We start from the raw sequence: 27990 nt of genomic DNA, 5'->3' as shown, positions 1-27990 counted from the left end.
GTCCTTTACTCCCACATCTGCATCGTTTTCGTCGAAAATTGGCTGTCAGGTAAGTTGTGAATCTTGTCACAGGGATAATGCATTTTTTCTGGGGGGCGCCCTGTCGGCTCCCCGGAGCTATCCAGGCTGAATGGATATATATAACTTTCTGGCATCAGTTAATGTGCATGGAGTTCTTGCCTACCGGGGACCATGAACCTGGCCCCCTCAAGAGAGGTGCGAGGAGCAATGCCAATAGAAACACCCCCATGTGGTTGGAAGCATTCTATGTCTGCCATCGACTGGGTCTGGCACCCAGAAAAGTAGGCACCCAAAAACAACCCCCCATATTGCTACCGAAACCCAAACGAGTGGACAGAACTCCCCAAATGGAAATTAGCAATCGAGCATGACGTCATCACATTGCCATGCCGCTGTCTGCGCAATATTCCCCCCCCCCCTCCTCCCTGGGAGGGGAAAAGGGAAGCCACAGACCTTCGTGCCGGCGATCCAACCACCGGTTCTTGGTCGATATGATTTTAGAGTAGTCTTGTGCCTCTGGCTCCTGCTTTTTGTCTCAGTTCTGTGCCTTGCGGCATGGTTACCTGGTTGATACCTGGTTGATGGGGTTCTGGGAGTTCTTCTACTCCCCAAGCCCGGCCCGAGGCCAGGCTTGACTTGTGAGAGTTTGGTCCACCAGGCTGTTGCTTGGAGCGGCCCGCAGGCCCACATACCCACCACAGCCTGGTTGGTCCGGCACTCCTTGGAGGAATAAATCTAGTTTCCTCTTGAAAATGTCCACGGTTGTTCCGGCAATATTTCTTATGCTTGCTGGGAGGACGTTGAACAACCGCGGACCTCTGATCCGCGGTTGGTCTGTCTCTACAGGTGGTGTGTGAGCCAGGGGTAATATTCCACGGTACTCGGGCTGCACACGCCTAGGGTTCCCTTCCCTAGGCACCTGGTGGGTACTGTTCTTGGGGCTTGGGGCCTCCTTCCCAAAGTCCCCTTGGGGTTTACCTCTGCTGTGTCTTTTACTGCTCGGTACTTGGCCGCCCTTGGGGTCGGCTGAGGTGTTGGTACCCTTGTTTGTCTCCGGGTAGGAGGTAATTTTCATCACTGATAGGGGCGCGGGGTATTGCAAAGCTAGTTAACACCTCTCATAGCGGCCGGGTCTGTTCCATCTGGGTACGATGTCCTCTTGTAGGGTTTTTCTTGTGTTTTTTGTTCCTGCCAGGTGGGGGGGGGGGGGTCTGCCTTCATTAGACCCCTTAGCTGTTGCTGGGGTATATACAGTATGTACTCACCTAGTTGTGGTTGCGGGAGTTGAGTTTTGGCTCTTTGGTCCCGCCTCTCAACCGTCAATCAACTGGTGTACAGGTTCCTGAGCCTACTGGGCTCTATCATATCTACATTTGAAACTGTGTATGGAGTCAGCCTCCACCACATCACTGCCTAATGCATTCCATTTATTAACTACTCTGATATTAAAAAAGTTCTTTCTAATGTCTCTGTGGCTCCTTTGGGTACTCGGCTTTCACATGTGTCCTCTTGTGCGTGTACCACCCGTGTTAAATAATCCATCCTTGTCTACCCTGTCAATTCTCCCTGAGAATTTTGTATGTGGTGATCACGTCTCCCCTAGCTCTTCTGTCTTCCAGCGACATGAGGTGCAGTTCACGTAGTCTGTCCTCATAGCTCATGCCTCTTAGTTCTGGGACTAGTCTAGTGGCATACTTCTGAATTTTTTCCAGCTTCATGGAAAAGCTTCTTCCTTCTTCCGTGTGTACTCACCTAATTGTATTCACCTAATTGTGCTTGTGGGGGCTGAGCTTTTGCTCTTTGGTCCCGCCTCTCAACTGTCAATCAACTGGTGTTCAGATTCCTGACCCTACTGGGCTCTGTTATATCTACATTATAAACTGTGTATGGAGTCAGCCTCCACCACATCACTGCCTAATGCATTCCATTTATTAACTACTCTGACACTGAAAAAATTCTTTCTAACGTCTCTGTGGCTCATCTGAGTTCTAAGTTTCCACCTGTGTCCCCTTGTTCGTGTCCCTCCGATGCTGAAGAGTTTGTCTTTGTCCACCCTGTCAATTCCCCTGAGAATTTTGTAGGTTTTATTTATTTATTTATTTATTTATATACAAGAAGGTACATTGGGTTTGTGAGGATACATAATATGGTAATTACAATCTTGTAAAGCCACTAGTACGCGCAGCGTTTAGGGCAGGTCCTTAATCTAAGAAAATTTTAAGTAGGTAAATACTTGCAAAATTTATAAAAAATGATAACAGTTACAAGGCAAGAAAAACAAAAGATGAGAGAAAATTGTAGGTATATTAAAGCACATAGGTAGCTCAGATTGATTGCAATGACAGCTTGAATGGTAGTTGACAAAAATTTGCAGGCACAATACATCATATAGCTAGCACATAAAAGAAGACAGCAATGAACACAATGATAAGGTTGTTTGGGTTAAGTACATAAAAATTAGGAGATTGGGTAACACTAGATACAGAGCAAATTTAAAGCTCAGTGTAGGAAACTAAGAAGATGACATTAGGTACTTTTTGGTTTTGCTTTTAAATAAGGCAAAAGTTTGACAGCTTTTCAATTCACTAGGGAGTGAGTTCCATAGACTAGGTCCCTTAATTTGCATAGTGTGTTTACACAGATTAAGTTTGACCCTGGGGATATCAAAGAGATATTTATTTCTGGTGTGGTGATAATGGGTCCTATTACATCTGTCCAGGGAGAGTTTCAGAGCATGGTTTGCATTTAAGAACAAGGATTTGTAAATGTAGTTGACACAAGAGAATGTGTGGAGGGAGTTAATATTTAGCAAGTTTAGGGATTTAAACAAGGGAGCTGAGTGTTGTCTGAAAGCAGAGTTAGTTATTATTCTGATAGCAGATTTTTGCTGGGTGATGATGGGCTTAAGGTGGTTTGCAGTGGTAGACCCCCATGCACAGATACCGTAATTAAGATAGGGGTAGATTAGTGCATAATATAGTGAGAGGAGAGCAGAGTTAGGAACATAATATCTTATTTTAGAGAGTATACCAACTGTCTTAGAGACTTTCTTAGTTATGTGTTGAATGTGGGTGCTGAAGTTGTTTCTCATGTCTAGGAATAGGCCAAAAAACTTGCCATCATTTTTATTACTGATGTTAATGTTGTCTATCTGTAGCTGAATTGCATTTGATGATTTGCTTCCTAATAAGATGTAGTAAGTCTTTTCTATGTTTAATGTTAGTTTGTTCGTTGACATCCATAAGTGGACTTTTTTTTTATTCATTATTCACAACATTATTTAGTGTATGTGGGTTGGGGTCTGAATAGATAAGGGTAGTATCGTCAGCAAACAATATAGGTTTAAGAATATTAGAGACATTAGGCAGATCATTTATATATATAGGAGAAATAGAAGAGATCCTAAGATACTGCCCTGTGGCACTCCAATGGTAATTGGTAGAGTGGAAAAAGTTGTATCATTGATGGTTACACATTGGTGTCTGTCACTAAGATAGGATCGGATGTAGTCAAGGGCAAGGCCCCCCGGATTCCATAATGCTGGAGTTTAAGTAAGAGGTAGTTGTGATTAACAGTATCAAAGGCTTTTCTTAGGTCAATGAAGAGTTCAATCGGAAACTCATTTTTGTCAAGGGCTGAGTAGATAACGTCAAGGAGACTAATGATTGCATCATTGGTGCTCTTTTGGGACCGGAAGCCAAACTGGCAGGGGTTGAGTATGTCAAATTTTACGAGGTAGGAATATAGCTGTTTGTAAATCATTTTTTCAAATATTTTTGATAGAATGGGTAGATTTGATATTGGTCTATACTGTAATTGTTTATGTCCGCCGGATTGCTTCCTTTATGGGCTGGCGTTACTCTTGCTTTTTTGAGGATATCAGGGAAGGTGTGACACTCTATAGATTTGTTGAATAGTAGAGCTATGGGTGGGGCAAGGGCGTGGGAGGCTCTCTTGTACACAATGGACGGAATTTCACTGGTGTTTCCTGCCTTGGTTTTTAGAGTGTATGATGGACACAACATCTGCCGGGCTGATTGGTGAAAGGAGAAGAGAGTTTGGATAGCTGCCTGAGAGATATGTGTTGATATGTGTCTGAGTCTGTGGAATTTTACTGGCAAGATTAGCACCAACCGATGAAAAGAAACTGTTAAATTCAATTCAGTCTCCGTCTCCGTGGTGTAGTGGTAAGACACTCGCCTGGCGTTCCGCGAGCGCTATGTCATGGGTTCGTATCCTGGCCGGGGAGGATTTACTGGGCGCAATTCCTTAACTGTAGCCTCTGTTTAACGCAACAGTAAAATGTGTACTTGGATGAAAAAAAAGGATTCTTCGCGGCGGGGATCGTATTCCAGGGACCTGCCCGAATGCTACGCGTACTAGTGGCTGTACAAGAATGTAACAACTCTTGCATATATCTCAAAAAAAAAATGCCATTTCTAAATCAGTTGACGGTATATCCCCATCCTTGTAGAGTTTTATTTGGTTATGTGAGTGTTGTTTAGTTCCAAGGATACTAGAGATTGTTTTCCAAGTGCTTTTCATGTTGCCTTTTGCTTCATTGAATCTATTTACATAATATGTAAGTTTTGCCATTCTTATGATACTGGTAAGCATTGGTGAGTACCTTTTAGCTACTTCCTTTGAAACTAGGCCAATCCTAAGTTTCTTTTCGTATTCATGTTTCTTTTTGATTGAGTTGAGAATGCCACTTGTGAGCCATGGATTGTTTAATCTTTTGTCAGTTACTTGCTTGATAAGAAGGGGACAATGAAGGTTGTAGAGGCTTAGAGTTTTGGAGAGGAAGAGGTTAGCTAATGCATTTATATCATGGGTATTATTGAATTCAGAATCCCAGTTAATATTGTGAAGTGCATTTGTAAGATTGTCTAAAGCTGATTCACTGTGTAGCCTAAATGAAAGTTTCTTGCTTTTTGGTGGTGTTATGTCCATGTTCGCTATGAGAAAGGTAGGATAGTGGTCGGTTGTTCTGTCGTAGATTATACCAGATACAAGGGGAGCTGTTATGTTTGTCTATATGTGGTCCAAGGTAGTGGCTGATGTTTGAATGACTCGGGTAGGTTTGGTGATTGTGGGGATTAGCATACAGGAGTTCATGCTGTTAAGGAAATAGTCAACTTGAGAGCAATTGTGTTGACCCAGGTCAATATTAAAGTCTCCTCCCAGAATGATGTGGTTTTTGTTGAGATTGTTGTTTATAATAAGATTCCTTAGGTTGTCTGAGAAAGAAGCTATGTTGGTATTGGGAAATCTATAGATGGCTCCAATAGTCAAAGAGGATTCAAGGGATTTAATTGTAAACTGAGCAAAAGTATATTCACAGTAGTTATCTCTGTCACTAATGACACTGTTGCAGATAAATGTATCTCGGTAATATATAGCTGTGCCACCACCTTTTTCATTAGGCCTACAGTTATGAATGGCATTATAACCAGCTAAGTTGTAGAGTTGGGTATAATCTTTATTTAGCCAAGTTTCTGTCACTTTCGCAATTTGGTGACAACATTGTCGTCACCAATATTCTTACTGACTACGCTGGCGTGCCGCGCTCGCGAGTCACGAGAAAAAATATTTGTATAAAATCCATTTATTTTCCGATCAACTTGGGAATAGTTTACAAATGTTTGCCATGAAATTTACGTTTTCTCTAACAGCCGAACAGCTTATTAAAGAGAACGGCGTGGTAGTGAATCATCGTGGTAAAACAATTGTATTATTGACACGACGAGTATAAGCGACGTAGTTTTTATATATGTTGCCGGTCGAACGCATCCTTATGTGACCTTTAATACTTATGTTCTTATAGAACATTCTATTGCGAACACATTGGAACAAAAATGAAATACATACATCGAAAAATAATGTCAGGACAGTGAATTGAATATACACTTTTCAAAGCGAGTTTCGCCGATATGCTGCCGCGGGTAACACTTCGGCCACTTCCCACACTGTTTTGGGTGGGCTACGACATTGAATCTATATTTATATGCATATGTCCGCGTAGAGAATTTTATTGCGATTTCCGTGATACCAAAATTAACGCTGTAGCACAACTGTGGGCTTCACAACCATTAAGAGAGTGGAAACATTTTGTTGTTGTTTGGCGCTCTCGGCAAGTGATGTGAATAGTTTTTTATTTGGTGTTGATATGCCTTATGCTTTGGCGGCATTTTATAGGTATGTTCTTATAGACAATTCTATTGCAAACACAGTGATACCAAATTTAAATACGTACGCCTACAATTAGTGTCAGGACAGTCAAAAGAGTATACACTTTTCGGTCTTACCACTTAGGCGTGCGAAACGCCGAAAGCACAACAGGTATGTTTTTTTTTCAGAAGGCCGCAAGGGCGAAAGTGTTTAAATAATGAATGATAAGTTAGTACCGCAACCCGTCCTCTTAAAAAGAACGTCACTTTTGGCTCGTATGCGCGATATGGCCAAATTTGGACGTAATTTGAAATGAAATCCACTCACAAAAGTGACGTTCTGTTCCGTTTTCTATTTGAGCCGTCCGGCGTACGCGCAGAGGTTATAAGAGGACACTTTAAATTAACGTTTTTCATAACGTTTTGAAACTTTATGAGAATTTCCTGCCCACCTAACCTATCAGAGGACCCTTAACTTACTGTTGTTGAAAAAAAAAATCCCAAATTTATTTTCATATTTTTTTCAATTTCAAATTACGTCCAAATTCGGCCATACGGGCAAACGGCCAAAAGCGACGTTCTTTTTAAGAGGACAGGTTGTTGCCGAGTGCTGTGAGTAATGCATTTATATCGTCAAAATGTTTACCAAGTGATCTAACATTTTGGTTGTAAACTGATAAACAGGTGCTATTTTGGAGTTTGTTTTTTGCCTGGTGTGCTGTAAAATACTTGCAATAATGATGATCAATGTGCTGGTTGGTGTACATATGAGCTAGAAGATTTTGATCAGGATCAATATCAGTGTGCATGGAGATGCAGAGGGATCACGATACAAGATACATGATAAAGCAAAACACAAGAATAGAAGCAAATACAATAAAATAGTAACAAATTAGAAGTAAAATAAAGATCCAATAGATAGCCAGGAAGGACACAGAAGTTAGATAAAAGAAAAAACAAAAAATCAGTAGTGACTGACAATATAAATGTAAAATATAAAATAATAAGAAAAATAATAATCATAAAGTAAAATGATCTTAAAGATAATTAGCTTAGTAATGGTTAATTAAAATCCTATAATTAGTATGAACCCAAGAAAACAAAGTGAGCTCAAATAGGTAATTCCAAGAAAAAAAAAGATGACATATAAATCTAAGTAAATCTAGAAATTTACTCTAATATAAATCTAAGTGTAAAAATAAACAGAGTGAGAGTATATTCATGTGAAAGATTTTACTATGATACTGAGGTAGTATCATAGTATATACTATTAATTAATTAATAACAATTATACTATTAATTAATTCCAATAAATGATTACAAGAAACAAATGCCAAGTTACTTTAAATATAACAGGGTAATAAAGAGTCCTAGGTTTAGTGACAAGGGGATTAACTAAGACCAAATAATTAAGAGTAAAATACAAGTAATGTCAACAACAAAGATGACAAACAAAAAATAAAAATAAAAATAAAAAACCTTTGGAAAAGAAAGGCAGCGCTTAAGTACACTTTGGTTGTATGTGAGACTACAAATTATGTTCTGGTTATTCAGCTGTTATCCCACAGTCATCCAGGAAAGAAGTGAGGTGTGCCTCAGTGGTTATGACATAAGTTTTTCTAGGGTCAGTCTTCCTAGCTATTATTTTACCATCGCGCACAAAACAATGTTTAATAGCAGTGGATCTTTTGCAGATTCCACGTAGTTTAAATAAGAGATTTTGTCTGAATCTGGTTAGACATTCGTTCACATAAACATTGGATTTCCTAGCGACTGCAGCAGTGATAAGGTCTGACTTGCGGGAGCAGCTATCTAATTTCACACGAATTTTCCTGTTATTTGTACCAGATGATTTGGTACCCACTCTATAAGCTGACTTAATGTCTCTTGCTTCGATTGAATAATTCAACTTAGTACGCAATTCCTGGATCACGATGGCAGTACAGTCTTCTCTGTCAGTTTCATGGGGAAAATCATGTGATGAGATGATGACAGAATCAAGGAGCTTAAGTTGGTCTGATTCGTCTTGGGTTGCAGCGTGTTGCTGTTGCAGGGAGTTAAAATGGTTCTCTAACTTTTGTAGCATCTCTTCTTGCTTCTTAGAGGTTTCTGCTGGTTTAAAGTTAGTAACCGAGACCTGAAGAGAGCTTAATTCCTGTTCGAGGTGGTCGACTCTGACAGACAGATCTTGGTTAATCTTGTGCATGGCCAAAGCATCACTCTGTAGCTTCATTATCAGGTCCGACTGCTCTCGGATTATAGACATTTGGTCATCATGTATCTGAGTCAATAATTTGAGCCATGGATTATCAGCGAGACGCTTAAAGTCAGAACATGGGGAGGCAGCTCGTTTAAGTTGCTTCATATGGTTACATAACTGTTGCAAGGCTCGAGTCAGTGACGACGCTTCAATCAGCTGGGAAGGTTTGTTATTGTTGACGCAGGGAGGGTCGGTACTCCCCCCGGCAGCCACTAAGGGGGAGACAGCCGCGTTATTCCTGTTGCTAGCTTGGCTGGTTGGGTTCATTCTGATAGGTGTGCTATCTTTCTTTGCGGCCTTACCGAGCTTAGAATTGTTTTGCATGGTAGCAGCAGAGATGTACGCAGGCAGATGGGGTAGACTCATTGATGTGGCAGCAGCAAACGACAGGTTAGCTTCCTCCAGGGAGCAACACTAAAGAGGTCGAGATGAGCTAGTAGGTTAGGTTTTGTTGTATATTTCAATCACATTTAGGTCACTGGGTACTTAGCTGCCTTCTGGGGTTGTTACATCATGTTTGGGATGTTGTGGGCTCAAGGAGCAGCTGATAAAGTTGGAGGAGCAGCAGGGTTGTCAGGAACGGATGAGCGTTCGAGCATGAAAAAAGGTGGTTATCATGTCTTCCCTTACTCTTCTGTTTTCCAGGAATGTGAGGTTCAGCTCCTTTAGCCTTTCCTCGTAGCTCATTCCTCTCAGTTCCGGGACGAGCCTGGTGGCATACCGCTGAAACTTCTCTAACTCTGTCTTGTATTTAACTAGGTATGGGCTCCAGGCAGGAGCTGCATACTTCATCAGAACCTGTCCCCAGAGGCCCACATCAAAAGAATATCATCAGCGGCACATGCTAGACTGGCCAACATAAGAACTGCCTTTAGAAACTTGTGTAAGGAATCATTCAGGACCCTGTATATCACTTATGTCAGACCAATCCTGGAGTATGCAGCTCCAGCCTGGAGTATGCAGCACACACACACAGGGTGGTTTCCACCCTATTTGCCTAATAAGCCAAGTTTTCATGAATTTATATATTTTTCAATTTTTATTCTTACTAAATGAAAATGCTGTCCATTTAATTATGTATGACCTATTTTTTTTAATTTGAGTTAAAACTAAGGAAAATATATGACCGTATCGGAGCCGGTCGGCCGAGCGGACAGCACGCTGGACTTGTGATCCTGTGGTCCTGGGTTCGATCCCAGGCGCCAGCGAGAAACAATGGGCAGAGTTTCTTTCACCCTATGCCCCTGTTACCTAGCAGTAAAGTACCTGGTTGTTAGTCAGCTGTCACGGGCTGCTTCCTGGGGGTGGAGGCCTGGTCGAGGACCGGGCCGCGGGGACACTAAAGCCCCGAAATCATTTCAAGATAACCTGTATATGTACTATATTAGGCCTCAGATCTTGTGAATTAGGCCTAGGAATGTTAGGTTAGTTTAGTTTGTCTTTGCAACATAAGTAGAAAATAATTTTTTGAATTGTCCAACATAATAGTTCAGATATCTACTTTCTAATTTCATTGTAGGCAAGTATATATACTGTGGTCCTCATCATTACCGTAGGTACTACCAAAACCGGAGGATGGGCTGCAGATTGTCACCTCCGGTGAGGTGACGGATTGTCATCTTCTCCCGGCACCTCTTTGTGGGGGGCTAGGTTATGGCTCGGTTCCTCAGTAGGCCTAAAGAACTCCGTAACCGATGCGGCCCAGTAGTTGGAAACAATCTCAGCGAGATAGCTTTAGGGAGCCACTAGGGCTCACCCAGAAATTAGCATTTCATTACATTCATTTTTTGTTTAAGTGCACCAGGAAATTTACCCAATTTAGGCTGTATAGTTAATGGATTAAATGGAAAATAATTGTATATTTTCTATTCATTAGCTAAAAAATATTCTAGGATAAGTTTGTGGCTTGTTCTGTATCTACTGTATCTGTAATCTTAATCATAAATTGAAGGTTTCTGGGGGGAGCCCCGTCGGCTCCCCGGAGCTTTACCGGCTGATATGCTAATGTCAGACTTTGGCATCAGTCATGTGTATGGAGTTCTAGGGCCTACCAGGGACCACGAGCCAGAACCTGGCCCCCTCAGAGAGGCAAGGGGAGCAATGGCCTATAGAAACCCCCGTGTGGTTGGAAGCATTCTATGTCTGCCATCGACCGGGTCAAGCATCCAGAAAGGTAAGCATTCCAAAACAAACCCCTATTCTGGTGAAAATTGCTACCTAAAGCCGAACTAGTGGATAGAACTCTTCAACAGAAAACAAGGAAACTAGCATGACGTCATACGTCACCGCGCCGCTGTCTGCGCAGCTCCCCCCTTCCCGGGAGGGGGAAGGGGGAGCCCCAGACCTCCCACGCTGGCTATCCACCCATCAGTTCTTCGGCTGATGCTATAGACACCGGTTATGTGCACCGGCTCCAGTGGTTGTTTCAGCACTGTACCTAGAGTGTGGTGTCTGTTTTCTAGGTGGTGCGTGAGCCGGGAGTGATTCTCCAGTACTCGGGCTGCATGCGCCTAGGGTTCCCTTCCCTAGGTGCCTTGTAAGTACTGCCCTTGGGGTTTGGGGCCGCCTTCCACAAGTTCCATGGGGCCTGGCCCTGCTTGGCTGTTTACTGCTTGGTTTTCGGCCGCTCTTTGTGTATGCTCGGGTGTTCTGTCTCCCTTGTTCGCCTTAGAGTAAGGGTCAGTTTTGCACTGGTGGGGCGCAGGGTACTGTGCAGCTTGTCTTTACCAATCATAGCGGCCGGCTCTGTTCCGCTTGGGTACGCTGTCCTCGTGCGGGGTTTTCTTTTTCTTTTTGTTTATCTACCTGGGGGGGAGGGGGTCTTGCCTTCGTTCTTGCCCCTTGTGTCCCTTGTGTTCTGAGTATTTTCTGGTGGTACCCCCTGCTAGGTCCCTGTGAGTGTACACGTCCCGGGGGTTCAGCTCTTAGAAAGTTGTTTGGTAGCTTTGGGTGCCGGTTAACAGTACCCTGCCTGGGATTACCTGAGCGCGAGTCCTCTTATAGTAAACGCTCGGGACCCTGGGAAACCCCTGGGGGCGCGTGGGTCCGATGGATGTGACCCCAGAGTCCCCCCCTTGCTTCTAGCGAGTTTGAGGGTTGCTCTCACCCTTTGTCTCTGGGTGACTCTCTGTTTTGCCTCCGTCTGCTGCCTGCGGGGTCTGTGACACCTTCTACCCGGAGTCCTGCGAGTTTGGTTGCTCGTTGTGGCTCGGTTACCCAGTTGTGCTAACAAAGCGGGTGCGGGCAGCAGGGGCGTTGCACTTTGAGCCTTGGTAGTGGCAACGCTCTGGGTGTCCTGGTTCCCAGTTGTGGGGACACCGCAGTTTTCCCTGTCTCATGGGTGTGGGCCGCCTCCTTCGCCTCTCCCTGCTCTCCTGCGGGTCCGGCAGGGTCCGGCTCTGGCGTCTTCACCTGGCGGTGCTCCCAGGTTCTTCTGGGCACGGTTGAGTCGTGTCAAGTTCGTGCCACCGTTCGCCAGGTGAGTTTCTGCGGTCTGGCGTCTTTTGGCCAGGCGCTGGATGCGGTGTTGTTTATATACCTGTCTTTATTTAGGCATATTTTTGTACGACTGAGACCGTTCGCACACCAGTGACTGTCCCTTTTTCAACCCTTCCTGTCCCCCTCATGTGCATGTCCAACCCATGCTGGAGTCATTCAGGGGACCCACCTTTTTTCATGTTGAGGTGTGGGGGTTGTAGGGATGGTTCTGTACTCACCTGGTAAGGCTCCTGGCTGTGCTTGCAGGGTTTGAGCTCTGGCTCTTGGGTCCCGCCTATCTGGTAGAACTTGCGGGATAGTACCAGTGGAGTGCAGTGGTGCTATTGGCACAATTGGGGAACACTGTATTATCATCAGAGGTCTGTGCTTGTTACACGACCTACTTGCGAGCATAAGCCTTCTTGCTGGTTCGTCCGTGGACTTCCAGGGCACACTAGCCTGTTTTCGTATAGCAGTTCCGGCCCATCCTGGTTGTGGAGGTATGTGGGCCGGCGGGCCGCTCCTAGCAGCTGCCTGGTGGGCCACCCTCTGGCCGGTCTAGCCTGGCCTTGGGCCGGGCTTGGGGTGTAAAAGAGCTCCCAGTACCCCCATCCAGCAGGTATCGAGCGGGGTTTTCTCCGCCGTCGGTCGCCTGGTGCAGGTTTCTGGGCCTGCGGGGTTTTGTCGAGTCTCCGTTGGCCCTGTCTGGGGTCTGCCTGCTCCGTTCCTCTGCCTTTGCAGAAGGGAGTTGCTATTTACATGTTGCATGTTGCGGTGGTGCCTGTTGCTGCTGCTGCACGTGTGCATTGGTACCGTGTTTCACGGTGGCGTCTCCTTGTTCCTGTGTCAGGTTGTGGTGTGGCACTTTGCTCCTGTTTTGTGCCTGGGGATTGCGTGGGGGTTTTCTGTCCCTGCCTGATTGTCCACCCCTGGTTGTTTTCCTGGGGTTTTTGTGCTTCTGCTCTTTCTTCCTGCCTCCTCTGCAGCAGGGGTGTTCTGCGTGTGTTCTTGGGCGTTTTTCAGCCTGTGTCCTGTGATGTGCTTCTTTGTCTCGGTTTATTGCAGTTGTTCGTGCCCCTTGGTTCGGGTTCTGTTCTGGCGGCGACCCTTCCGCCTTCTTTGGTTTCCTAGCTTGCCCTGCCGTTTTTTTTTTTTTTGGGGGGGGGGGGGGGGGGGTCTTGCGATGTCTCGCGTCGGACCCATTGTTTCTGAACTCCTGGCGGGCTTGCATGCTTTGGGGAGTTTTTCTGTTCGGCAGACGTTCCATCTCCTTGTGCCGCCTGGGTATCAGTGGTCGCGTCCGAGATCTTCCCGCGGCTCCGCCTTTTCATGGGCTCGGAGGGGCCTTGTCGGGGCTGCTTATGTTCTGTCTCGCGGTCTCGCCTCCGGTTAGTGGTCGGGTGGCTTCGTGGTAGGTGTCCCACCTGCGTGCTTCTCTTGGCGGCAGTATGGGGTATTTTGGCGGTCCTTCCTTTTCCTGTCCCTTCTTAGGTGGTTACTCTTGTTAGCTTGGTTTACTCTCGGCTTGGTTTTCTGGTGGGGGTTGGGGGCCGTCGTCTTGCCGCATACTGTCGCCTCTTTTCGTGCGGCGCGGGCGGAGCCGCTTCAGCTTGCTTTCGGTCTTGGTGTTGCTTCTGCACCGTTAGTAAGCTGTCTTGTGCGTCGTTTCACCTCCGGCCTGTTCGTGCGCCGCTTGCACCATCCTGGTCTCTGGTCAGCGAGCTCTGTCTTCTCCTCGGTTGGTAGTGCCCCTTCGGTTCCGGTGTGTTTTTTCGTCGGCTCTTTCCTTTTGGCCTTTGCCTCTGGGGGTCGAGTCGCTGAGTTTTCTTGCTCCTTCGGTTTTGGCGTTTTGGTTGTTCGGTGGCAGCAGTCTCCATCTTTTCTGGCGCGGGGGGGGGGCTGCTGCGTTCTGGAGGGGTCCAGGGTTTGTTGGTGCTTCGTTGGTCGGGCCGGGGGTGTGTCCTGTTTTGTGTTCAGTGGCGGCCCTCTGCTGTTGTTTGCGTGCCACGGCGTTTGGGTCCGGAGCGCGTTTTGCGTTGTTCCGGTTCTGTTCTTCCCGGTTCGTGGGTGATGGTGTCCCGGGTGGTCAGCTGTGTTCTTGCGACTAAGCTGCCTGTGTTCTTCCCTCATGCCTGTGGCGTTCGTGGCTTCGCTGCTCTCGCTGCCGTCTGGGCGACGTGGCCTTGCGGTCTTTCAGGCATGGATTTTTGGTGTTTGTGCGGGGGCCTTGCTGCTCGTTGTTCTCGTGTTGTTCCCGGGACTTTTCGGGGCTGTGGCGCCTTGGGTTGGCGTTTGCTGCCGGTTGTCTCGCCTCCTTGGGGGGTGCGTGGTGTCCGCCTCCCGGTTCTGTCCCTTTGACCTTCCTCTGTGGGTAGTTAGCTCCGGGGAGCCGACGGGGCTCCCCCCCAGAAAACCAGCGTTGAATGTAATGAAACGCCATTTTCTGGGTGAGACTCGGAGGCTCCCCGGCAACCCTCCCTCCCTCCGGTCGGCGGTTTTTCGCGTGTTTTGACATCCAGCCTCAGAACTGATGGGTGGATAGCCGGCGTGGGAGGTCTGGGGCTCCCCCTTCCCCCTCCCGGGGAGGGGGAAGCTGCGCAGACAGCGGCGCGGTGACGTATGACGTCATACTAGTTTCCTTGTTTTGTGTTGAAGAGTTCTATCCACTAGTTCGGCTTAGGTAGCAATTTTCACCAGAATAGGGGTTTGTTTTGGAATGCTTACCTTTCTGGATGCTTGACCCGGTCGATGGCAGACATAGAATGCTTCCAACCACACACGGGGTTTCTGTAGGCCATTGCTCCCCTTGCCTCTCTGAGGGGGCCAGGTTCTGGCCGTGGTCCCTGGTTGGCCGTAGAACTCCACACACACATGACTGATGCCAAAGTCTGACATTAGCATATCAGCCGGTAAAGCTTCGGGGAGCCTCCGGGTCTCACCCAGAAAATGGCGTTTCATTACATTCAATGCTGTTTTTTTTTAATTTATAGTTGAAAGACGTAGCCTCTTTCTCTGCAGAAAAATGAAGTATGAACATGGCCTTCCACTTTTCAACTTGGACTCGGAGATAAAGTTTTTGCGTAGTCACGGTAGACTGAGGAGTCGTCACGAACTAGTTAGGGGCAAGATAATGCAAGATACAAGAGACTCAACTTCTAGAGTTCTAGACAGATTTCAGGTTAGTATTTATTGTTGAGTTATTGAATTAGAATATAGTATGCTCGTTGACCAAACCACACGCTAGAATGTGAAGGGACGACGACGTTTCGATCTGTCCTGAACCATTCTCAATTCAAAACTCTTTCTAGTGTGTGGTTTGGTCAACATATTTCAGCCACGTTATTGTGATTCCTCGTCTGCATATAGTATGATCATTTCTCTTGTTGTACACTAATACTGTACTCTGAGCTGTTGTGATAGTGTTACAAACTACAGCAGCACTAAATACTCCTCTAAAATGACTGAAATGTGTTCTCTGTCTGTCTGTCTCTGTCTGTCTGTCTGTGTCTGTCTGTCTGTGTCTGTCTGTCTGTCTGTCTGTCTGTCTGTCTGTCTGTCTGTTTGTGTCTTTCTGTCTGTCTGTCTGTCTGTCTGTCTGTCTGTCTGTCTGTCTCTCTCTGTCTCTCTCTGTCTGTCTCTGTCTGTCTGTCTGTGTCTGTCTGTCTGTCTGTCTGTCTGTCTGTCTGTCTGTCTGTCTGTCTGTCTGTCTGTCTGTCTGTGTCTGTCTGTCTGTCTGTCTGTCTGTCTGTCTGTCTGTCTGTCTGTCTGTCTGTCTGTCTGTCTGTCTGTCTGTCTGTCTGTCTGTCTGTGTCTCTGTCTGTGTCTGCCTGTGTCTGCCTGTCTGTGTCTGTCTGTCTGTGTCTCTGTCTGTGTCTGCCTGTGTCTCTGTCTGTGTCTGTCTGTCTGTGTCTCTGTCTGTGTCTGTCTGTCTGTGTCTCTGTCTGTGTCTGTCTGTCTGGTTCTGTCTGTCTGTGTCTGTCTGTGGGTGTCTCATCTATTATTTTTGGTCGTTTACTCCGGCCTGCGATGGCGTTGGATCATTCCTCCTCAGGTGGGACTGGCACGGCAGGCCTCTTCCCCTGCGCTCTGTTGGATTATCCTGTAGTGGGTTCACTTGGGCGTGGTCAAAACGACAGCATCCCTCATGTGGGTTTGTCGCGTGTTTTCAGTTCCGTAATGGGACTGTGCGGATCTGCCATTCATACTGGACTTCTCTCTGAACCCCTGGGTCTTTTACCCCTCCTTTTGGGTGACCACGCTGTCTTACGTCCAGCTGCTTTTGGCACGGGTGCCTGGATGGTGTGTTTGGACCTCCGGGACGTGTATTGGCACGTCTCGCTTCATCCGGGGTTCGTTGACTGGCTTGGTTTTGTTGTGGAGGCAACAGACTTACCACTTTCGTTGCCTTCTCTTCGGTTTGAGTCTGGCACCTCGAGTGTTCACATGCGTTACCCAGGTCGTGGTGACCCATTTGCGTCTATCAGGGGTTCGGGTTCTGGCTTACCTCGACGACTGGCTGGTCTGGGCTCCCAGCCAGTTCGTGTGTCTGCTCGCCAGAGATTTGGTTCTTTCCCAGCTCGCCAGGTTTGGGTTCTTGGTGAACTGGAGGAAGTCCGATATGATTCTCTCGGGATCGGACTTGGCTGGGTCTTGTGTGGGACTCTCGGACCGCTTCCTTGTCTCTCCCTCCTGCAGTGTTGTTGCAGCTGTGGTCCCGCCTACGACTGTTTTTGGAGGGAACCTGGGTCACACTTCGGTTGTTCGAGCGGCTGTGCGGGAGCCTGAACTTCGCCATGCTGGTCTACCCGTCGGGTCGGATCTGGCTTCCTTCCGTTGGGCTCACAGCACGGTGCGGGAGTTTGGGACGGTGTGACATCCGTTAGCACATCAAGTGAGCTCGGAGAGACGCCACAGCACAGAACCCCAAAAAGCTCGCAAAGAAAGCCGGCGATGCAGCAGCCGACACAAGACTCTTGGTATGTGATTGCAAGAGCGGCGGAAGGAACGTCCCCGAAGAAACCAGAACAGCTGCCGAAGCCAGATCCGACCCGACGGGTAGACCAGCATGGCGAAGTTCAGGCTCCCGCACAGCCGCTCGAACAACCGAAGTGTGACCCAGGTGCCCTCCAAAAACAGTCGTAGGCGGGACCACAGCTGCAAGAACACCGCAAGAGGGAGAGACAAGGAAGTTGTCCGAGAGTCCCACACAAGACCCAGCCAAGTTCGATCCCGAGAGAATCAAATGGGACTTCCTCCAGTTCACCAAGAACCCAAACCTGGCGAGCTGGGAAAGAACCAAATCTCTGGCGAGCAGACACACGAACTGGCTGGGAGCCCAGACCAGCCAGTCGTCGAGGTAAGCCAGAACCCGAACCCCTGATAGACGCAAATGGGTCACCACGACCTGGGTAACGCATGTGAACACTCGAGGTGCCAGACTCAAACCGAAGAGAAGGCAACGAAAGTGGTAAGTCTGTTGCCCCACAACAAACCCAAGCCAGTCAACGAATCCCCGGATGAATCGAGACGTGCCAATACACGTCCCGGAGGTCCAAACACACCATCCAGGCACCCGTGCCAAAAGCAGCTGGACGTAAGACAGCGTGGTCACCCAAAAGGAGGGGCAAAAGACCCAGGGGTTCAGAGAGGAGAAGTCCAGTATGAATGGCAGATCCACACAGTCCCATTACGGAACTGAAAACACGCAACAAACCCACATGAGGGATGCTGTCGTTTTGACCACGCCCAAGTGAACCCACTACAGGATAATCCAACAGAGCGCAGGGGAAGAGGCCTGCCGTGCCAGTCCCACCTGAGGAGGAATGATCCAACGCCATCGAAGGCCGGAGTAAACGACCAAAAATAATAGATGAGACACCCATACACCAACAGACAGACACAGATAGACAGAACCAGACAGACAGACACAGACAGACAGAACCAGACAGACAGAACCAGACAGACAGACACAGACAGACAGAACCAGACAGACAGAACCAGACAGACAGAACCAGACAGACAGACACAGACAGACAGACACAGACAGACAGACACAGACAGAGACACAGACAGACACAGGCAGACACAGACAGACAGACACAGACAGACAGACACAGACAGGCAGACAGACAGACAGACAGACAGACAGACAGACAGACAGACAGACAGACAGACAGACAGACAGACAGACAGACAGACAGACACAGACAGATAGACACAGACAGACAGACAGATAGACACAGACAGACACAGACAGACAGACAGAGACAGACAGAGACAGACAGAGACAGACAGAGACAGACAGACAGACAGACAGACAGACAGACAGACAGACAGACAGACAGACAGACAGACAGACACAGACAGAGACAGAGACAGACAGACAGACAGACAGACAGACAGACAGACAGACAGACAGACAGACAGAGACAGACAGAGAACACATTTCAGTCATTTTAGAGGAGTATTTAGTGCTGCTGTAGTTTGTAAGACTAACACTATCACAACAGCTCAGAGTACAGTATTAGCATACCAATGCTTTTGGTTTGCTTTTCAAACAAACTTTTGATTTACAACTTAATCACTAAACACCAGTTAAATGTATTTTTACATAGGAAGTTGCATGTACTTGTGATCACTTTTCAGCAAACTTGATAGTTGACATGGACCATTGCTAAAATGTATTTGGGAAAGTAATCAATCCATGCTGGCTTTTGTCACAAAACTAACCTGCCACTGATCTTGGTAAATATAACAAGAGCTATTTAGAAGGAAAACTGCATAGGCACTTCTCCATTCAGATCATTATACTACCTACTCAACATTTATATCTGGTCTTACCTGAGAGTATAGGGACTGTGGATGAGTGGCGGTGTTCCGGCAGGACGACCAACAAGCTTCACCAAGAAACTGGTCATTTCTTCTTGCTTCTGCTGCTGTTCGCCAATACACACCTGATACGACAAGGGTCATGTATATGTTGTGCAAGTTGGAAGACGAGCTGGACGAGCCCCCAAATGCACACATTTGGGGGCCACACATACAAAGTAGTGAACCCTCCTCTGCCTTGAGCAAATTCCCAAATGTGAGGTCGGGAAAACTCTCCTTCCTCGGATGGGTCCTCCAGATGTAAAGTCAAGGTTGTCCTACTCCCAGACACAGCCTCCAAATGTAAGGATGGCTTGGGACTCCTAACAGGGATTGCTAGTCCATGCCTTACATTAAACAAAAAGCCAGCGTTGAATGTAATGAAACGCCATTTTCTGTGGAGAGCCCCTTCGGCTTCCCGGAGCTATACCGGGCTGATGTGTACATATTAGACCAAGGCAACAGTCAATCGATGGAGTTATAGGCCTATCGGGGACCAGAGCCAGAACCTGGCCCCCCCCCCCACCCCAAGAAGAGGCATGAAGAGCAATGGCCTAAAGACACCCCCTGTAATTGGAAGCAGTCTATGTCTGTCATCTACCAGGTCAGGCACCCAGAAAGGTAGGAATTCCCAAACAAACTACTGATGGTCAAAAGTTGTAAACCGAAAGCCGAACTAACAAGCAGAATTCCCCAATCAAAAACAAGCAAACAAGCATGATGTCACCACAACCGGCACGCATCCGCCTGCGCAACCTTCCCCTCCCTGGGAGGGGGACAGGGGGTGGGTGTCCCCAGACCTCCTCGCCGGTTACTCTCCTCAGTTCAGAGGCCAAATATAAAAAATGCGCAAAAAACGCTGATCGGGAGGGAGGGAGGGATGCCGGGGAACCTCCAGGGTCTCACCCAGAAAATGGCGTTTCATTACATTCAACGCTGATTTTCTGTGGAAAACCTCTTCGGCTCATCGGAGCTACCTAACCAAAGATAAAGAAGAAAACGGACTTACCTGGGAGGTGGCCGTCACTCGCTCCTCAACTCGAAGTCGAAACAACTGGCTGCAACTTGTGACCCAAGGCTACACATGTCCAAGAAGGGCTTGGAACATTAACGCGGTATCGTGTGGCCAGAACCCTGTTCGACCTGCAAAAGCCCCGTGCCTGAATGCCTGCCCAGAACATGTCAGATTCAGATTGTTTGTGTCGCTCGCGGAGCAATGATCCGGCTCCATTTGGACTGCTTTCCTGTGGTTCATTGCCTGAACCACGGGGTTTAATGTGGTCCTTGGCTCTTTGGGGCTGGTTGCTTCGGGTGACTCGTCTGCCAAGTTCTCGGGTTTTGGCTCTCTTGGTGGTTCACATTCAGGGGGTTTCAAACGTCCTGGTGGACAGCCTGTCTCGGTTCATTCCTCTATCCACGGAACGGACGGTCAACACCGACTCGTTCATTTGACTCTGCCGGATGTACGAGCGCCCGGAGGTGGACATCTTAGCATCGGCGTGGTTGCGGCATCTTCCAGTGTATGTGGTACCCTTCCCAGACTGTGAGGCCGTCGGGGGTTGACGTCTTTTGGCTGGACTCTTCGAGGTGAGGTTACCTGTTACTCTTCCCACCAGTTCGGTTGTTGCTCAGAGTTCTGGCTCACTTGGTGACTTACCAGAGGAGAGTAGTCCTGTTGGCTCTTTGGTGACCAGCCCAGCCCTGGTTTCAGGAGCTTCTTGCTCGATGTCCGAATCTGAGGGTCTTTCCCCAGCTCTGCCTCTTTGAGCAGATCAGTCCGGTATGGTACTTGGCTGGTTCGATCTACTCTACTCTTCGCGTCTGATTTTTTTACGCAGGTTTATCACCACTTGTATGATGAGCAGGTGGCTTCGTTGATGGTGTCCCACCTGCGAGTTTCGTCTCGACAGCAGTATGAAATTTCCTGGCAGTCCTTTCAGCACTTTTTTTTCTCTTCATTGGTTTTCTTCGATTTCTGATTGGGTTGTTTTGTCCTTTCTCTCTTGGTTGTTTCAGGACCGTTATCTTGTGCTAAATACTGTCTCCTCGTATTGTGAGGCACTGGCGGAGTCGCTGCAGCTTGCATTCAGGGTGGATGTCACTTCTACTCCGTTCAGCAAGCTTTCTCGGGTGTTGTTTCACCTTCAGCCTATTCATGCACTGCCTGAGCTGTCCTGGTCGTTGGACCGGGTGTTCTCTTTTCTCCTCGGTTCAGGACTGTTTTTCTAAGACTTTTCTTGTTGGCATTGGCCTCTGGGGGGACGGGTTGGGGAGCTTCATGCCCTCCTCTGGTGCAGGGTGTTTCTGCTCTTTTGGTTCTGTTGGTCGTTTTGTTCGTTTGTAGCCATCTCCTTTTCTGGTGAAGAATGAGTCTGCTGCTTTCTGTAGGGGTCCTTGGGTTGTTGATGCTTGGTTGGTTCGGCCTGGTGTGCATCATGTTTTATGTCCGGTTGCGGCTCTTCGCCGTTATTTGTGAACCATGGCCTCCGTGGCAGGGGACGCACTTCGGGTGGACTTGGTTTTCCTTCTTCTCTGTTCCAGGGCGCGGGTCTCCCAGGTCGTCCGCAGGATTATTCGGTCTAGCCAGACTGTGCCCCCAACGTTTGTAAGTTCCCTACTTTGCCTGCTGTTTTTGGTAATATGTTCTGGGCAGGCATTCAGGCACGGGGCTTATGGAGGTCGAACAGGGTTCTGGCCACACGATACCTCGTTAATGTTCCAAGCCCTTCTTGGACATGTGTAGCCTTGGGTCACAAGTTGCAGCCAGTTGTTTTGACTTCGAGTTGAGGAGTGAGTGACGGCCACCTCCCAGGTAAGTCCGTTTTCTTCTTTATCTTTGGTTAGGTAGCTCCGATGAGCCGAAGAGGTTCTCCACAGAAAATCAGCGTTGAATGTAATGAAACGCCATTTTCTGGGTGAGACCCCGGAGGTACCCCGGCATCCCTCCCTCTCTCTCGATCAGCGTTTTTTTCGCATTTTTTATATTTGGCCTCTGAGCTAAGGAGAGTAGCCGGCGTGGAGGTCTGGGGCCTCCCCCCTCCCCTGTCCCCCTCCCAGGGAGGGGAAGGTTGCACAGGCGGATGCGTGCCGGTTGTGGTGACATCATGCTTGTTTGCTTGTTTTTGATTGGGGAATTCTGCTTGTTAGTTCGGCTTTCGGTTTACAATTTTTGACCATCAGTAGTTTGTTTGGGAATTCCTACCTTCCTGGGTGCCTCACCTGGTAGATGACAGACATAGACTGCTTCCAATTACAGGGGGTGTCTTTAGGCCATTGCTCTTCATGCCTCTTCTTGGGGTGGGGGGGGGGGGGGGGGCAGGTTCTGGCTCTGGTCCCCGGTAGGCCTATAACTCCATCGATTGACTGTTGCCTTGGTCTAATATGTACACATCAGCCCGGTATAGCTCCGGGAAGCCGAAGGGGCTCTCCACAGAAAATGGCGTTTCATTACATTCAATGCTGGCTTTTTGTTTAATGTAAGGCAAGGACTAGCAATCCCTGTTAGGAGTCCCAAGCCATCCTTACATTTGGAGGCTGTGTCTGGGAGTAGGACAACCTTGACTTTACATCTGGAGGACCCATCCGAGGAAGGAGAATTTTCCCGACCTCACATTTGGGAATTTGCTCAAGGCAGAGGAGGGTTCACTACTTGGCATGTGTGGCCCCCAAATGTGTGCATTTGGGGGTTCGTCCAGCTCGTCTTCCAACTTGCACAACATATACATGACCCTTGTCGAATCAGGTGTGTATTGGCGAACAGCAGCAGAAGCAAGAAGAAATGACCAGTTTCTTGGTAAAGCTTGTTGGTCGTCCTGCCGGAACACCGCCACTCATCCACAGTCCCTATACTCTCAGGTAAGACCAGATATAAATGTTGAGTAGGTAGTATAATGATCTGAATGGAGAAGTGCCTATGCAGTTTTCCTTCTAAATAGCTCTTCTTATATTTACCAAGATCAGTGGCAGGTTAGTTTTGTGACAAAAGCCAGCATGGATTGATTACTTTCCCAAATACATTTTAGCAATGGTCCATGTCAACTATCAAGTTGGCTGAAAAGTGATCACAAGTACATGCAACTGCCTATGTAAAAATACATTTAACTGGTGTTTAGTGTTTTGTTGTAAATCAAAAGTTCGTTTGAAAAGCAAACCAAAAGCATTGGTACGCTGTACTAAAGAAATAAAGCTTTCAGTCTTGCAGTAGGATTTTGATTGCATGCAGGTATACATTCCTAGAGACTTCCTCTTAAAATCAACAATGCTGAATAACATAATAAACCTGGCTGTCCTAAGACCTTTACTGTACAGTAATTTCCTCTTGAGAAAAATAGTCTCTGCTAGACTATTCAGCGAATTGAGATAAATAGCTTGGTTGAGAGCTTGGTCATGCAGGAGACGTAGTTTTTGCCGTGTTTGGCGGGGATAAATTCGGAAAAAGATTTAGAGGCCAATATTGAATGTAAAGTTCCTCTTTCTGGTGGATCCTTGGTGCTAGCCTGCTTGATACCTGCTTCACCTGATATACCTGCTACCTGCTAGCCACCTGGATAGTTCTACCCAATTCAATTCAGTCCAGGCCCTTGTGAGTTATTGTAAGCCTACTAGGGATTAGGGACCAAAATCTGGTACAAAGCACAGGAGGATCCCAGATCATCCTAACCAAGAAAAAGCCACCAGAATGGTGGGCGAACCAAAACATAGAAAACAAGATGATAAATGGAGACGAATGAAGCACCTGGTCATGAAGTAGTTTTTTTGAGATATATACAAGAGTTGTTACATTCTTGTACAGCCACTAGTACGCGTAGCGTTTCGGGCAAGTCCTTAATCCTACGGTCCCTGGAATACGATCCCCTGCCGCGAAAAATCGTTTTTTCATCCAAGTACACATTTTACTGTTGCGTTAAACAGAGGCTACAGTTAAGGAATTGCGCCCAGTAAATCCTCCCCGGCCAGGATACGAACCCATGACATAGCGCTCGCGGAACACCAGGCGAGTGTCTTACCACTACACCACGGAGACTGCTACGATGTTAGTTCCACCTGCACACTACCATGGTACTGTGCACCTTCCTCCTCGGTCCTCTAGTCTTAACACCTCTGTCATTTAGCCAGGAAAATGGAAAAACTAAAGCCCTTGAACAGAGGTTCCTTAGTGGCTTCCAAGGAGACATATCCTTGGAAGCCTTTGCCATATCTGGTCAGAGGTCTGGATAACCGGAGATTATATTACATAAATTGTCAAGCACATAAGTTTCTGAGTCTATTGGGTTCTCATATCTACATTTAAAACTGTGTATGGAGTCTGCTTCCACAATATATGATATTATTGATTTATAGTACAGAATGTGTGAAAATTCAAATTGTCGGTTGCGGTACAAAAAAATTGCAAATAAGGTAGTTTTTGGACTTCCCTGATAAGAATTCTGCGTATCAGGTTGTCTGGTTTATCTGGTGAAGGGTACTTCTAGTCAGGATAAATGAGCTAAGACAGTAGTCATATGAACATCATGGTCTCGTGGGTAGACCACTATCTGGCTAAACTTGATGACACTGCAGACAACCTGGGACAAACAGGCATTGGAACCAGGGACTCCAGATCCATAGATTGCCCTTCCTTCCCCCTTCCTCTGGTGCACCACTAGTGGTGAAGAAGTAACGGTGAATGGCCCCCACAATCGGACATGACAAACAAAGCCCCCCCCCCCCCCCCTTGGCAGAACCTTAGCATCAATCATCAAAGGACCCTACTAGAAACCACCCATTTCATTCTGAGCCAGAAAGGAAGTAAAGGGCTCTAAGCAAAGAAAATGGCCCTCATGGCCAAATGAGGAACCCCCCCTCCCTCTTTTGAAGGGTTTTTGACATTTTTGGTCCACTGCTTTATTCCTTACCTTGATCCTTTGATTAATCCCTGATTACTGGAGGATAAATCCCTTGAGTAATTTTTCCACTTGGTCTTGGAATACCTCTATGTATTCTATGGTGTTCTCTGGAATTGGCATTGTGTCTGGGTCTCTGCAATCCTCATTTTGCGTACGTTGTTTGGTGTACAGGGGCCAAATTCATGCAGCAGTTATGCAAGTACTTACGAACGTGTCCATCTTTCCTCAATTATTGATGGCTTTGGTTATATTTAAACAGTTTACAAGCATGAAAACTTCCCAATCAACTGTTGTTATTGTTATAAACAGCTTCCTGGTGCCTCAGAGCTCATTAACTGTTTAATAATTGTAAATAAAGCTGCCAAAGATTAAGAAAAAGATATATGTACAGGTTTGTAAGTGCTTGCGTAACTGCTTGGTGAATCTGGTCCAAGTTTCTGAGTCTATTGGGTTCTCATATCTACATTTAAAACTGTGTATGGAGTCTGCTTCCACAACATCACTGCATATTGCATTCCATTTAACTACCCCTGACACTGAAAAAATTCTTTCAAATATCTTTGTGGCTCATTTGAGTACAAAGTTTCTGCCTGTGTTCCCTTGTTCGTGTTCCACCTATACTTAATACTTTGTCTTTGTCAACCCTGTTAATTCCTCCGAAAAATTTGTCGGTGGTGATCAGGTGTCTCCTAACTCTTCTGTCTTCCAGAGACGTGAGGCTTAATTCTCGTAGCCTTTCCTCGTAACTCTTACCTCGCAGCTCTGGGACTAGTCTGGTGGCATACCTCTGAATCTTTTATAACTTTGTCTTGTATTTAATTAGGTATGGACTCCAGGCTGGATCTGCATACTCCAGGATTGGTCTGACCAATGTGGAATACAAGGTTCTGAATGATTCCTTATAGAAGTATATAAATGTAGTTCTTATGTTGGCCAATCTAGCATATGCCGCTGATGATATCCTTTTGATGTGGGCTTTTGGGGACAGGTTCAGTGTGATATCAACCCCCGATCTTTCTCTCTATATGACTCTTGAAGGATTTCACCTCCCAGATGGTCCCTTGCGTTCGGCCTCTTGCTCCCTTTTCCTAATTTCATAAATTTACACTTGAGTTAAACTTAAGCACAGTAGTCATTTTCTAGACCATTTCTCCAGTTTGTCCAGGTTGTTTTGTGTGTGTGTGTGTGTGTGTGTGTGTGTACTCACCTAGTTGTACTCACCTAGTTGTGTTTGCGGGGGTTGAGCTCTGGCTCTTTGGTCCCGCCTCTCAACCGTCAATCAACAGGTGTACAGGTTCCTGAGCCTACTGGGCTCTATCATATCTACACTTGAAACTGTGTATGGAGTCAGCCTCCACCACATCACTGCCTAATGCATTCCATCCGTTAACTACTCTGACACTGAAAAAGTTCCTTCTAACGTCTCTGTGGCTCATGTGGGTACTCAGTTTCCACCTGTGTCCCCTTGTTCGCGTCCCACCAGTGTTGAATAGTTTATCCTTGTTTACCCGGTCGATTCCTCTGAGGATTTTGTAGGGTGTGATCATGTCTCCTCTTACTCTTCTGTCTTCCAGTGTAGTAAGGTGCATTTCCCGCAGCCTTTCCTCGTAACTCATGCCTCTAAGTTCTGGGACTAGTCTAGTGGCATACCTTTGGACTTTTTCCAGCTTCATCTTGTGCTTGACAGGGTACGGGCTCCATGCTGGGGCCGCATACTCCAGGATTGGTCTTATATATATGGTGTACAAGATTCTGAATGATTCCTTACACAGGTTCCTGACACTGTTCTGATGTTATCCAGCCTCGCATATGCCGCAGACGTTATTCTTTTTATGTGGGCTTCAGGAGACAGGTTTGGTGTGATATCAACTCCTAGATCTTTCTCTCTGTCCGTTTCATTTAGTACTTCATCTCCTATTCTGTGTGTGTGTATTTACTTACCTAAGTGAAGTTACAGGATGAGCGCTATGCTCGTGGTGTCCCATCTTCCTAGCACTCTTTGTCATATAATGCTTTGAAAGTACAGTACTGACGGTTTTGGCCTCTACCACCTGCTCACCTAACTTGTTCCAACTGTCTACCACTCTGTTTGCAAGAGTGAATTTTCTTATATTTCTTCGGCTGCTTTGTTTAGTTAGTTTAAATCTTTGACCTCTTATTCTTGAAGTAGCAGGTTACAGGAATTCTTCCCTAACAATTTTGTCGATTCCCATTAGTATTTTGTACATAGTGATCACATTGCCTTTTTTTCTTGTACAGTATCTTCATGTTTTGGCATATTTATTGCCCCTCGCCTGTCCTTGTAGCTCGTCTTTCAGTTCCTATAGCCATTTAGTTGCATGGCTTTGCACCTTTTGCAGTTTGTTAATACAGCATTATGATATAAATATAAAGTTATGATAGTCAGGATGTGAACTATGGTTTATATACTTATTATTTTTTGAGATGCATTCTGAGCCTATTTTCCACAATTCATATTTTTTGTTTTTGCAGGAAACTGAAGCCATACATCATGCAAGATTACGAGTCACTTCCTCTGAAACTCAAACTTCTACGAGAGATTATCTCGTATCCACATCGCAATGAAATCAGATGGTGCCTGCCTCCCAGACGTCCAATAGATTATTGTTATGCGACACCCAAATATATTCCTGCCATGAATCAACTAGCAAGACATTTCTTCTGGCCTGGGATTGATTGTATGTGTTTCCATTAAGAACAAAATTGCAATGATTATTTCATTGTCTTGCATATTGAAAATTAGTTAGATTTAATTATAGAGCAGCAGCTGCTAACCTGCAGTAAAACATATGTGGGAGTTACTTAAGTTTTCCAGCAGTAGTAGGGGAGAGGGGAGAGTGTGTGCGAGAGGGGGAAAGTGTGTGAGGGGGGGAGAGTGTGTGCGAGAGGGGGAAAGTGTGTGAGGGGGGGAAGAGAGTGAGTACTCACCTAATTGTGCTTGCGGGGGTTGAGCTCTGGCTCTTTGGTCCCGCCTCTCAACCGTCAATCAACTGGTGTACAGATTCCTGAGCCTACTGGGCTCTATCATACCTACATTTGAAACTGTGTATGGAGTCAGCCTCCACCACATCACTTCCTAGTGCATTCCATTTATTAACTACTCTGACTCTGAAAAAATTCTTTCTAACGTCTCTGTGGCTCATCTGGGTACTAAGTTTCCACCTGTGTCCCCTTGTTCGTGTCCCACCCGTGCTGAAGAGTTTGTCTTTTTCCACCCTGTCAATTTCCCTGAGAATTTTGTAGGTGGTTATCATGTCTCCCCTTACTCTTCTGTTATCCAGGGATACGA

At 46.7% G+C, this 27990-nt stretch overlaps 1 protein-coding gene across 1 annotated transcript; it reads left to right on the top strand.

Annotated features, from left to right (window-relative positions):
• Positions 1 to 2: 2 nt before the first annotated feature.
• On the top strand, positions 3 to 27396 carry LOC138352705 (cysteine-rich protein 2-binding protein-like). The gene is made up of 4 exons (XM_069305286.1): positions 3 to 49; positions 14947 to 15106; positions 22538 to 22650; positions 27174 to 27396. The coding sequence occupies exons 2-4, from the start codon at positions 14951 to 14953 to the stop codon at positions 27394 to 27396; spliced, it is 492 nt and encodes a 163-aa protein (XP_069161387.1). The 5' UTR covers positions 3 to 49; positions 14947 to 14950.
• The last annotated feature ends 594 nt before the right edge of the window (positions 27397 to 27990 follow it).

The sequence above is a fragment of the Procambarus clarkii genome, chromosome 54, assembly GCF_040958095.1.
Source record: "Procambarus clarkii isolate CNS0578487 chromosome 54, FALCON_Pclarkii_2.0, whole genome shotgun sequence".
Classification (NCBI taxonomy): Eukaryota; Metazoa; Arthropoda; class Malacostraca; order Decapoda; family Cambaridae; genus Procambarus; species Procambarus clarkii.
The sequence above is the reverse complement of the archived record's forward strand: the minus strand, read 5'-3'. Positions and strand labels throughout refer to the sequence as shown.

Excerpts from the sequence above, each read along its gene's own strand:
- LOC138352705 (XM_069305286.1), top strand. The coding sequence starts at position 14,951 with ATGAAGTATGAACATGGCCTTCCACTTTTCAACTTGGACTCGGAGATA. Across the intron at positions 15,107-22,537 it reads GAGTTCTAGACAGATTTCAG|GTGTGTATTGGCGAACAGCA; the intron begins GTTAGTATTTAT and ends TTGTCGAATCAG. Across the intron at positions 22,651-27,173 it reads CACAGTCCCTATACTCTCAG|GAAACTGAAGCCATACATCA; the intron begins GTAAGACCAGAT and ends TTGTTTTTGCAG.